This window comes from Chaetodon auriga, chromosome 9 (genome assembly GCF_051107435.1).
Source record: "Chaetodon auriga isolate fChaAug3 chromosome 9, fChaAug3.hap1, whole genome shotgun sequence".
Taxonomy (NCBI): domain Eukaryota; kingdom Metazoa; phylum Chordata; class Actinopteri; order Chaetodontiformes; family Chaetodontidae; genus Chaetodon; species Chaetodon auriga.
Window position 1 is genome coordinate 10,025,130 of NC_135082.1, and position 12,092 is coordinate 10,037,221.

General features: G+C 39.4%; 2 protein-coding genes across 3 annotated transcripts; one reads left to right on the forward strand and one right to left on the reverse strand.

The window, feature by feature from the left end:
• itk (IL2 inducible T cell kinase) lies at positions 1-9,096 on the reverse strand. Of its 2 annotated transcripts, XM_076739595.1 has the most exons (18): positions 8,907-8,920; positions 6,647-6,806; positions 6,405-6,509; positions 6,222-6,303; positions 5,978-6,103; positions 5,731-5,768; positions 4,697-4,848; positions 4,502-4,567; positions 4,330-4,384; positions 3,786-3,865; positions 3,418-3,560; positions 3,174-3,248; positions 2,681-2,849; positions 2,380-2,596; positions 2,235-2,299; positions 1,993-2,111; positions 988-1,145; positions 1-888 (listed from the first exon to the last, which is right to left on the reverse strand). In XM_076739595.1, exons 2-18 carry the CDS (start codon positions 6,782-6,784, stop codon positions 823-825), a joined length of 1,854 nt encoding a protein of 617 aa, XP_076595710.1. In that variant the 5' UTR covers positions 6,785-6,806; positions 8,907-8,920; the 3' UTR covers positions 1-822. The 2 variants fall into 2 exon arrangements, with proteins under 2 accessions (XP_076595710.1, XP_076595711.1); XM_076739596.1 differs by lacking the exon at positions 6,647-6,806 and having other exon boundaries at positions 8,907-9,096.
• Positions 9,097-9,111: 15 nt separating this feature from the next.
• Positions 9,112-11,414, forward strand: med7 (mediator complex subunit 7). Its single transcript, XM_076739597.1, has 2 exons — positions 9,112-9,253; positions 10,361-11,414. Exon 2 carries the CDS (start codon positions 10,370-10,372, stop codon positions 11,132-11,134), a length of 765 nt encoding a protein of 254 aa, XP_076595712.1. The 5' UTR covers positions 9,112-9,253; positions 10,361-10,369; the 3' UTR covers positions 11,135-11,414.
• The last annotated feature ends 678 nt before the right edge of the window (positions 11,415-12,092 follow it).

A 12,092-nucleotide genomic window follows, 5' to 3' on the forward strand; every position in this document is an offset into this window, starting at 1 on the left:
GTCAGTAAACAGTTTATTTGCAAATGACAGAATTCTGTTTTGCATCTCAACCTTTTAGAAATCATACCTGTTGTGTTGTGATACTGAAAACATTGGTCCTGGTAATAATAGATTTAACATTACAGTTATCTGTAACTATATCCAAACTGCATTTCTTCTTTTTAAATTTCTTTTTTCTAACTTTGAAGAAAATGCTGTATGTGACCAAAAGTCAGCAAAGAGGTGACCATTTGAAGCACACAGAACAGCAAAGAATCAGATCGTGTTGCAGCAGTGTTTTCTATTTTCAGAACATTTCTGTCATGAAAACTTGACCTCAAACTGGGCTCAAGCTGAAGCTGAGAAAGAACAACAAACAGCCACCTCTCAAGCTCACAATTGTCAAAAGGCAGATTTTAGATCAAGTTGCATTTAAATTTCAAATCGCAACTTCAGTAACTTTCTTGTTTTATTTCTAAAAATCGAATGTGTCATATTAACACTGAACAATATTACCATTATTGCAGTGGTGAAAATATATAGAAAAAAACACATTTCACATGGATTCATTAAATTCACAGTGGGTTAAATGTGTAATGTATAGAATATGTGAAAGCTCAACATGAACCTGCAGTGAGCAGCAGTGGCTGCGTGAGTGGACAGTGTGAGTCTGTACACAGAGGAAACGGAAAAAGTGCAACTTCGAGGGATTCGAAACTTGTGTTTTGTAATCATCTTAATCATAAACAACTTCACGGACATTTGAAAAACATCTGGTAGGAATCAATAAATAAAATAAATATAGTTGTTTTTATAGTCATCAGCGTCAACTGTTATCCTGATTCACAGATCTGAGATGGAGGCCAGCTCATGCAGGAGGAGAGCGAAGGAGGGACGATCCTCTGGTTTCTGAGAACGGTAAAAAAGCATTATTACAAAGAGCTTTCGCCGTCTTTATACTTAATGTCAGCAGTGCTTTTCTTCGGACTGTGAAATTCCAGTGCCCACCTCCTTCCAGCACCACTCCATGAGCAGGTGGACAGCGTCTGGGGCCAAGCGGGGCTTCAGGAGCCTCAGGCCTGAGTTGAGGGACTCCACAACTTCAGCGTTCGTGCGGTTCTCATAAGGAAGACGGCCCTCATTATACACCTCCCACATGAGCACACCTGAGCGGGGGTGAACAGATGAAACACACCTATAAAGAGACATCTTAGTACTGGTTATTTTTGTTGTACATTTTGCATATCCTGTGTAACCATACAGAGCTGTCACACCTACCTAGGCATCACTTACAATTTAGTATCAAAGTATTCAAATATCCACACTTTTCACATAACATCAATGTCCTGTTATCATTCAGCTGACATGATCCTTGCTTTTCCAGTAAATTGCTGCTTGATCCACACAAACCTGGTGGAAATCAGCTAATAGAAATTGTAATTAAAAATACTTTTTGTGACCATCTGTTGGATACAAGCAAACACGACTGAACACAGAATGTTGTCTATGCCAAGTTAATATGTTACTGCCTGTTTAAAGTCCTGTTTTGGCAATGGTCCTAACAGCATTAACTTCTTGGAGATTGCTGCAAATCCACTAGTTGGCATTTCACCATGAAAATAGTGACGGTCTTTGGCACATGTACACGCATGAACATGTGCAATTTAATGAATGAGTTATATGTATTCAACTTTTTTCTTCAGGGGTTACAAAAAAGTGTCTTGAAATTGCTTCTGTAACTGCGTTTCCAGATTCTTTTGCTTTATGTGTTTGATGTAAAATGTGTCCTGTGACCCTGAGAGTTTATGGACAAATCAGTGTGGTCTTGTTTAGCTTCCAGTTTAGCTCACTGTAGCACAGAACACCAGATGTTTACTCAATGTGCTTTCCTGTGAATGTTACACATGGAACCACAAAATTATATGTATGAAGCCAAAGGAAGGATGTTGTGTGACGATCAAGACAGCAAGTCCAACGCACAAACAAAACACGTGAACAGACACATGAACATACCGAACGACCACACGTCGGACTTGCTGCTGAATTTGCAGTATTTGATGACCTCTGGGGCCGACCACTTGACAGGGAACTTGGAGCACTGTGAGCTTGTGTACTGATCATCAAGCACAAATCTACAGTGCAGAGAGCAGACACACACCTTTAAACAGCAGTTCAACTATCAAAAAAACATAACAAATATTGTGAAAGTCTGGTGGAGAGTGCAAATATTCAACGCAGGCTGTGAAAAGCATTACCTGGTCATGCCAAAGTCAGATACCTTGACCTCATTGTTCTTTGAAACAAGACAGTTCCTGGCAGCCTGCAGAAGACGGAGGAACAGAGGAAGGGTTAACTATTCTAATGGAGACAAGAGATAAAAGTGCATGATCCAAAGTTTACCAGATCTCTGTGGATGAAGTTGGAGCTCTCCAGGTAAGCCATCCCCTCACTGACATCCAGACACATCCTCAACATCAAATTCCGAGGCAGACGCCCTTTCTTGGCTCGCAGGTAGTCAGACAGACAGCCTTTCTCCATAAACTCAGACACCAGGCACATGGGAGAACGCTGGGTGCACACACCGTAGAGCTGGACCAGCTTACAATGAGACATTCGCCTGTTAAACACGCACACATGCGTAAGCTGAGTGGTTTTTGGAACACTTCGTTGAATACGAGGCGACTTTATGAACAGCACTGACATCATGACTCTGGCCTCTTCTTTAAATTCCTCGTCCGACATGCACTCCTCTCTTATCATCTTCACTGCCACCTGCTTGTCCCTCCATCTGCCTTGCAGCACCAGGCCAAACTGGCCGCTGCCTATCTCCTGACCCAAGGTCAGCTCCTCAGGGTCCACCTCCCACCGATCTGCAGAGCAGAAACATGAAATAACCACTGAGGCAGGTCATATAAGAGAATACAGCAAATGTGCAAATTTAGACGGTAACATCATATAATTCTTAAGAAAGATGGCTTCAGCCGTGAGATCACAAAATTAGTTTTGTAGATTTTAGTCAAAGAATTATGAAAGTGTCCCGTTTGTTGCACAACACCAGTCAAAACACACCCTGAGCATTGTTTAATGAGCACCACTAGAGGTCAGCAAAAACAAGATTTTCAGCATGAAGCTGTGACTGTTCAGAGCTCCAGTTCAACCAGCTGACCCATTTATACAGCAGTGCACCCTCTAACCTTCTGAGGCATCAGCAATGTCCTGGGAGCAGCCTCCACCTTGAGAGACGGGATGTCTCAAACGCGTTATCAGGCCTGCCACACAGAAAACACACATATATGTATTAATATGTATTCATTTATGAAGCATCTCATCATCCCTTTTGTTACAGAGTTTGAGAAACATGAGCAGCTCTATCCGCTGAATTTCCTTTTAGCGTCTGATCTTATTCATGTTTCATGCAGAGAGCTGCCACACACTTACCGGCAGCATTGTGTTGGTGGTAATGGATGAGCTCAGGAATGGTGCTGAACAGGTACTTCTCTGCCAAGTAAAATGTGGCCTCTCCTGCTTCAGTCTGTCTGATTTGATAATGTTTCACTCTCGGATTCTTCTCCCCGTTCGACCTAAAATAAAGAAAGAGATTAGGGCCTTTTAGGCAACAAATCATGCAAGTTTTCAAAGATAAGATGACACAAAAATAGTAGTCAGATTCATTGGAATTACCCACCAAATGTATCAACCTATTATTAGTCATTCTGCCAGCATCAAGTGAGTTAACGTTTCAGTCAAATGCCATCAAAAATCAGATGTATGGGGAATTATTTGTAGCAGAGAGGGGTGAAAATTACCCCGGTGCTTTGGTGAAGACTGACACCGTGTAGACTCCTGCTTGTCTCGAGTCACGCACCATGAATGCACCTTCTTTCCCCTAAAAGCCGACATTCAAACAACATAAAATCATCCATATGAAATAACACATCTGTAACACATATGTTGGACTTGTTTAGTAATTGTTTAACCTGCAGCTAGTAGCAGCACCGGCCCAGCGCTCATTTTAAGAAATACATGGTGGATAGCTGTTGTACCTCCCACTTGCAAAACCTAGCAAAGCGTCTCATAGCAGGAAATTCAACTTTGGAGGAAACACTGTGGTTGTGAGCCATTTTTCATGTCCCATGTCATGTCAGATGCTCGTTGTGCAGGTGCATTTGTGTTAATTTTGCAAATGCGAGAATGCTGTGGCTGGCTCAGTCACAGCAAAAGCACGCCACGTCACACAGGAGCAACATCCTGCTAATTATCATCAGAATATTTATTTGCCGCATTTCTGTCTGTCTAGACACAGCTGGGTGTGCAAACAAATGGAAAATGAATAATCTGAATAGGTCTTACCTCTTTCATTAACAAATCCTCTGCTTCCCCTCTGGTGATGTTTTTGTTGTACCATCTGTAAAAATACAAATGAACCACAAATGAGTGAATTCTATAGAGGGCAGGATGGATTTGCAGATATCTACTTGTTAACAGTTAGAAGCACAGAGGGGAGAAATGAAATGAAGCTCACTCAAATCTCTCAAAGTTGTTGCCAGATTTTTCAGCCACGTAAGTGCTGGGTACAAAGCCTGTGTCCCTGATGAGGAGTCGGGAAAAAAATATCCATTAATCAGAGACTCTAATCATCCCTACTATGAAAAAAAAGGGCTGTTATTTCCAGTGAAAGCTGCCACTAAGCCTGGGATGGTAACTTTACGTGCTTTACCCCCTGTCATTCTTTACGGCCCACCAGTCAGAGTGGGAGCTGTTGATCAGGACGTACTCCTGGTCTTTCTGAAGAGGCAAGTCATCGTCTCCGAGTGGCGTGTAGTCTTGCAGAGCAATGACCATTATCTGTGCTGCATCATCTGGTCTCATCTGTCAGAGAGTAAACACACTTCATCTGAAAAACATGATTAGAAATATTACTGAGCTGTGTGTATTCCAAATCAGCAAACTCTTCTGTTTCAGCAACATGTATTGCGAAGGGAGCAAATACTGTGTGACACTTTTAAAATGGAAACACAGAATGCTTTACAGGAGCTCATCTTCAAACAAAGGATCTGATAAAAAATAGATTATTAATATAGATTTCCTATATGCAGCAGGCAAAACACAAAACAGATGTAAACACACCATAAAAAAGATTTCATCACATTGCTATATGGGTCACTTCCTTTTGCACACTGCGACCACCTTCACTTGCACCTTCTGTGTACTGAACATTTAAGTATACACACAGTACTATTGCATTTTATGTATATTGTATATACGTTTTAAATGCTGACTTTTTATGTCCTGTAAGTTTATTTTATCTTATTTGTGAGTTTATTTTATCTTAGTTGTGAGTTCATCTTATTTTATTTTATCTTATTTTATTATCTTTTCTTTCTACACGGGGGTTGCAATGCAAATTTCATTGACATGTCCATGCTCAATGACAATAAAAGCAATCTTGAATCTTGAATCTTGGATAATAAGCATATTATGTTAAGCAACAAGAATCAAAATATCAGCTATGGAGGAGGCCTAGCAGTCACAAGATATGAGCCATGATAGATAGCACGCTGAGCTGCACAAGACACAAAATCATCTGCGTTTAAACAGCAGCTGCACTGGTTAAAAGAAAAGGCATAATAATCATTAAAGAGGTCAGTGGGAGAAGTTTTGAAAATGTCTACCCCATTTGTTGCTTGAACAGTATTAACGACTACACCAATGACATTTCATCAGCACGTTACGTATGCAAGAAAGTGGTACCTCTGGATCTGGGAGTTGAGGAAGTGGCTTTTTAGATGCTGTGGAGAAATTACAAAAATGAATTTGGAGATTGTTTTTGGCACATCCATGTTACATAAAGATTTCTGTTGACTGCGAAGTTACAGAACACTGCTAACTTTAGATAAAGACCAAAGAATCACGTGTTGGAAAAATCTTAACTCTACATTATTCACGTAATGATGGTTATATGTATATGTATGAAAGAAAGAGAAGAAATAATACAAACCAGAACCCACTGGGTCATATACATGACAGCCTGCCGCCAGTTTCTCTGTCTGTTGGCAACATCTCCATTTTCCATCCATCCAGAAGTTTGGGTGGTATTTTGCTACCAAATTGTTATGCTTTGTCTCTATGAATAAAAGAAATATAGTTTGAAATGCCGAGCTTGTGATCTTACAATCAAGGCTTCACAATAACCTGCTGCACTGCCATCACTGTCTGAAGGACGAGGTTGTTAAATTGCTCACCCTCTTTGAGAGCTCTGACCCATCTCTGACGGCAATCATTGTCTGGAGCAAAAATGTAGAGGTAATGGTTGTCATAAAAAACCTGTAATTGAACACACATTAGACTTACTGTACTGCTATGACATTGTATTTAATTAGTTTGTATTTTTAAGCTCGTATTCTTTGAGAAATTGTGAAGCTCACCTGAAAAGGGTACTTATAGCTGCATGGTATGGGGACGTCACTACACACAACCTCTACACACTTGATTCTGTGCAGCTCAATGCAACCTTTCATCATGGGCTTTTTCTGAAAGAACATGATCTTTATGTATATTTACTGGGATATGATTTAAATTACACTAAAAGTACAAACCCAGCCTGCAGGTTGTAGAATTCCATCTCAAATTTAAAGCCACTGTCTTCATTAATAAGGCGCATGCTTACCCCTGGACGGCGTTCAGAATATTTCAGGTCTTGGGTGTCCAGTACAAAAAACCTCTCTTTGTAGTTGCATGGTGATGTTCTTTTCTTTTGTTGAGATTTTTTAATCATAGTTCCCTTCAAAATGACTCTAGGGAACATGGTAACAGCTGCATGAAGAACACTATGAGAAACGTTGGTGGCTGTTAGCTTACAGAGAGAGACTGAGCGATCGCAGCGACAGAAAAAAAAAAAAAAAAAACAGTGGATGACAACTTCAAAGAAGCCGTGGAGCTTCCGGCATAAAGTTGTTGCACTTGATAAACCACATCCTTACGGCAAAATATGGGTTGCGCTCGCAAACACAAACCCATGCTCTCTCTCTCTCTCTCTCTCTCTCTCACACACACACACACACACAGTGTACATGCACTCACTTGTACTTTCACTGACTATGTTGCAATAAGTCAGTGTTTGAGTGTGCAGTAGGAGAAGGGTGATTCTTTAATCACAGCACTTCAGCACTTGTGAACATTTTTCCACCAAAATACACACCTTGAAGGTAATAATTCATCCTGGTAAATTTTGGAAAAAAAATGTCTACATTTGACAGGAGTGTTCATAATAATAATAATGATAAAGCAAAGACAACATAAACTAAATTTCACTATAAAAAAAAAAACAGCGAATGGACATGGAAATCTACTTGAAAACAAAATGTCTTCACTACTACGTATTAAAACTAAGGTTTCAGGCCATGCAAGGTCATTTTCACATTTCTTGCTGCCTTAATGAAGATTTTTGGAGGCATGTTTTGTGATTGTACTTTGCTTTGCCTGTCTGTTTATACAGCACTTGTGAGATGGTTTCACCACTCATGCTATATATATATGTATATAATAATCTCAAAGAAAGACAGATCCTATTGACTCTGGGTTTGTTTGGGCTATGTTAGAAAATCAATGCTGATCGTAGTTTCAAGCAACAATAGAGTTGTGAACCATGAGGAGGAAAAGAGACTTTCAGAGAAAGAGTAAAGTGGAGAAGTAGTTTGAGGGTGAAAACTGAAACAATTCACCCTCACCAAACATGAAATGCTTTAGCACCACCATCAGGAAATCTCTTCCTACAATGTCGTCTGCCATCTGGTCTCGATCAATTTTCACTGAGGAGGGGGGGCACTTCTTGTCAAAAGGAATAGGTAGAAAATTAAAACAATGTAAAAAAAAAAAAAAAAAAAAGAAGAAAGAAAGAAAGAAAAAGAAAGAAATACACAAAAAATAATTTAAAAATCAGGGTCGAGGTTGAAAAAGCATGTTTATATTTAGTATGAGTAAAGACGTTTCCATTTAACACAGCAATATGTTTATTTCTACTATTTGTGTCAAGATTTTGAACTGCGTAAAGATTTTAACTCACACACTCAGTGAGTTATGTCATGGAGTGCTGTGGATTTAGGTAAATGAACTGTGTCCAATTTGAGCATTTACAAAAGAAATTGTGGTCTGGTGGTCTGGTGTGTGTGTGTGTGTGTGTGTGTGTGTGTGTGTGTGTGGTGTTAACATTCGAAGTGTACAACAACAATATAATACACAAAGATAACTACCAAGTGGGAAAACCCCAGAAATAAGGGTCTAAGTGTATCAGTATGTCTGTAGTAACAAACATGAAGGATAGAAACTTATCAAACTCTAACAACAAAAGATAATATTTCAAATTCAATTGGATAATTACTTGTTCAGGTGCAAACAATAAAAATGTGTTGATCTAAAATTTTACTTTTTGTTTTGAAGATCTCATGAATCAGAGTGATGTGCTTTATACAGTAATGTCTAATGGTGGCTGAAAAATTCTCCTGTGCTGCATGTATATTTTGGTGAAGTTTTTAAAGCACTTCTGACTGACTTTAAAAATTGTAAAAGTAAAATATAACGCTCAAGATGAATTGAAAATGGCCATCATATACCTGCACACTGTCTGGGACCAGGACTGTTATGCAAAATGTTAGACTTATTGCAGAATATCCTTTCTTAACAGCTAATGCATTTTCATATTTTTATTTCCTGTTGTCAATTTCTAAAGCTAATTTTCTTTATTATTGTTCTATAAATGAACTATTATTGTTGTTGTTATGATCATCATTTGAGATATTTGTTGACAACGAGGAGGCTTTAGCAAGAAAATGCATAAAAATAAAATATAGAAAATAAGCGAAGGAAGTTAACATCAATGTAGTAGTTAGTAGTTAAATGCTACATGCATTAATACCACGACAAAACCTTACCTTTTTACGTTGCATTTCTACCACCACTGTTTTAAGAATCAAGCCATCTTTTATCAAATACCACAAAAACAACCTTGATTTAATGAATCAACCAGCCGTCATACTCACTAAAATATTACGACCAATCAGCATTTAGTTTGTTCATTTGTACGGTCCAATCCGCACAACCTAAAATTGTTACGAGGACAGTTCAGCCAATGGATTTGGGAGAGAACGGTATGTCATGTAGGCGTATAGAACGAGCTAAGTTAGTCATGAGCTAGCATGAATTGAGCGGTTTGATAGCGTACATCTGCAACATTTCATACAGAGGGTCTACATTCAACAACCGAGGAGTCATTTAAGAGGTGTGTAGAAGTATAGTCGCTGTCTTTTCATTCCCGTATTTTGTTAGTTAGCCAGTTTTTGATACCGACGTAACTAGTTAGCGGATGTTAGCAGCTATATTGCTAGCCCAACGCTAGGCACAGCTAATTTAGTTTGCTACGTTTGTCTAAAACGTCGGCTTCTGGTTGTAGGTTGAAGAGCTACGCTTTCCAGAGCGTGAGTATCGGTTTTAGATCGCAAATGAAAATATCTATTCATGAATTCTGGCAGGCAACCGCTAAAGACATAAGCGTCGCTCGCTTGTTAAAGTTAACGTTAGCCATCACCCGTGTTGACAACAAGCAGGCTAACTTTGTTCTTGCACACTTTAAGATGTTGCCTCGATTGTTCACAAAGGCACAGATACTGAACAAATAACTACGAAACTATTTCTACTGAACATTAACTATTGCATTTAAAAGCAGTTTTCAGATAACCGGTGCATTAGTTTAATAACGTAATCCCACTGTGCCACTTGCTGATTTCCCTCCACTGCATTTAACGTTAAGTGTCAAATATTGTGCTTTTTACTCCATTATTCTTTTATGAGAGCTGCACTTACATGATGGTTTGCACATTGATATGTATGCATTCCATAAGAGAAGCTCATGGATCATATCATAAAGCTAACGACTGGACATTGGCCAAAACAGTAAAAGCAAAGCTTACTTAAACATTGCTGCATGAGCACTCCTTTGTCTTGAACTCTTGTACTCTTGATACTTGGATTTTGCTGTTCTTACTTGTCTTACAGCACAGGACTGTTACACAACGTGTGTGCACTTGTGTTTGGGACATTTATTCTTTTTTAGATATGTAATGTTTTAAATATCTACAATAAAGTACTTTTCTATGGCAGTATTTTGATCTAGTGTAAATAGTTTTTTTTTTTTACGTTTCTTTTATCGCTGTTTTCAATCACATGATAATTTATTACTACGTATTCTACTGTTAAAATTCTACAGAGGACACCTTATGTGGCATTTAAACTTGCAGCCTGTTCAAAATGTAACATTTCTTATTTTAAAAAAGGAAGATTTCATTTTACTTTGCAGACTAACTTATTAACATTTTTGAACCTGTTTCAGGTCAGCATCATGGGTGAACCACAGCAGGTTAGTGCCTTGCCTCCCCCACCTATGCAGTACATCAAAGAGTACACAGATGAGAACATCCGCAAGGGTCTGGCTCCTAAGCCACCTCCACCGATTAGAGACAGCTACATGATGTTTGGCAACCAGTTCCAGTGTGATGACCTCATCATCCGACCTCTGGAGAGCCAAGGCATTGAGAGGCTCCATCCTGTGCAGTTTGACCACAAACGGGAGCTTAAGAAGCTCAACATGTCCATTCTTGTGAACTTTCTAGACCTGCTGGACATCCTCATCAAGAGCCCTGGCAGCATAAAGCGAGAAGAGAAGCTGGAGGATTTAAAGCTTCTGTTTGTTCATTTGCACCACCTGATAAATGAATACAGACCACATCAAGCCAGGGAGACACTGAGGGTTATGATGGAGGTGCAGAAGAGACAGAGGCTGGAGACAGCGGAGAGGTTCCAGAAACATCTGGAGAGGGTGGTGGAGATGATCCAGGGGTGCCTCGCCTCCTTACCTGATGACTTGCCACAGATGGAATGTTCAGATAGTGCTGGTGATGGGACAAGGAGTGTGTCAGTGGTAGCTGGTGTTGCTTGTTCCTCTGGGCAGGCCCCTAGGTTGAAAACTGAACCAATGGATGTAGAGGAAGCAGGTGCCAGCTGTATGGCAGCAGGTCACCAGGACAAGAGTGGCCCTACTTCAAAGAGGGACAAAATATGGGACAAAGACGCTGCCATGTGCAGTATTATTGATGAAATTGCATAAGTTTTCAGTTGAGTAGTTCTGTTCCTTGTTTCTATACCTAAAATATGTTTTTTTGTATGCTGTAATTAGATAGTATGAAGACGTCTGCTGTTTTCTCGTGGCCTGAAATTCTGTCTGGAGTCAAATAGTGTTTTTATTTAAAGGCTATCATGTGGATATTATTAATAGTTCCTGTGGGGATATTTGAAGAATGTAAATATTGCGCAGACCAACTGGGGTGCCAGCTTTCAGTTTTTGTAATAAAACCAATAAAGAACTTTCCAGTTGCAGTAGGAGTGCAGTGTTGTCACAATAGCATAGTTTTCATTAAACTGATCACTGTTTGCAGAGAAAGTGCATCAAATCACAGGGTATTTCATTGATTTGAATCCATTATATGTGTTGACATTTGTTATGTACAAAGTCTGTCACTGTGAAATGCATCCTGACTAATCTAGTTAGTGTGGTTAGGGAAAGGCCAGTATGTAAAGACCACAGTTGCAGAGTCACTGCCTCCCTCCCTCAGGCCCTTTCCACTTTTCGTGACAGCACTTAACAATATAGCTAGTGTTTTGTTGCTTTTTTTGTGTAACAGTTTCTTTTAGAACCAGCACTTGTTAAATTAAGTCAGCTACCACCATATATCTCTGCAGAAGGATCCAAATATCCTTTTTGTAACACAAAGCCAGATCCTTAGGAGTAAATATCTATATTAAAATATAGCAGTTTTACTTCTGTGACCAGAGGTAATTTCACCTGTGTATGTGGGTGTTAATCCAATTTAAATGTATAGAACAACTTTGTGTTTGCAAGTAAAACCTGTTCCAAAGTCTTTTGCATAATAGGTGCAAGGAACTTTGTCATTTTGCGTATGTCTAGCATCAGGGGCTGATAATGTGAATCTCAGTGCTGCAGGCTCCAGCCTTATTTAATTGACCCAGAATGGCTTCTGTGACACAGGTTCCACTTGTGTAACAGA

What these genes read in the sequence shown, in the direction of transcription:
- itk (XM_076739595.1), bottom strand. Translation starts at nt 6,784, where the DNA reads ATGTTCCCTAGAGTCATTTTGAAGGGAACTATGATTAAAAAATCTCAA. An exon ending in GGTCAGAGCTCTCAAAGAGG is followed by an intron (nt 6,104 to 6,221) that starts GTGAGCAATTTA and finishes TTTTATTCATAG; the next exon opens with AGACAAAGCATAACAATTTG. An exon ending in AGGATTTGTTAATGAAAGAG is followed by an intron (nt 3,866 to 4,329) that starts GTAAGACCTATT and finishes GTCGGCTTTTAG; the next exon opens with GGGAAAGAAGGTGCATTCAT.
- med7 (XM_076739597.1), top strand. Translation starts at nt 10,370, where the DNA reads ATGGGTGAACCACAGCAGGTTAGTGCCTTGCCTCCCCCACCTATGCAG.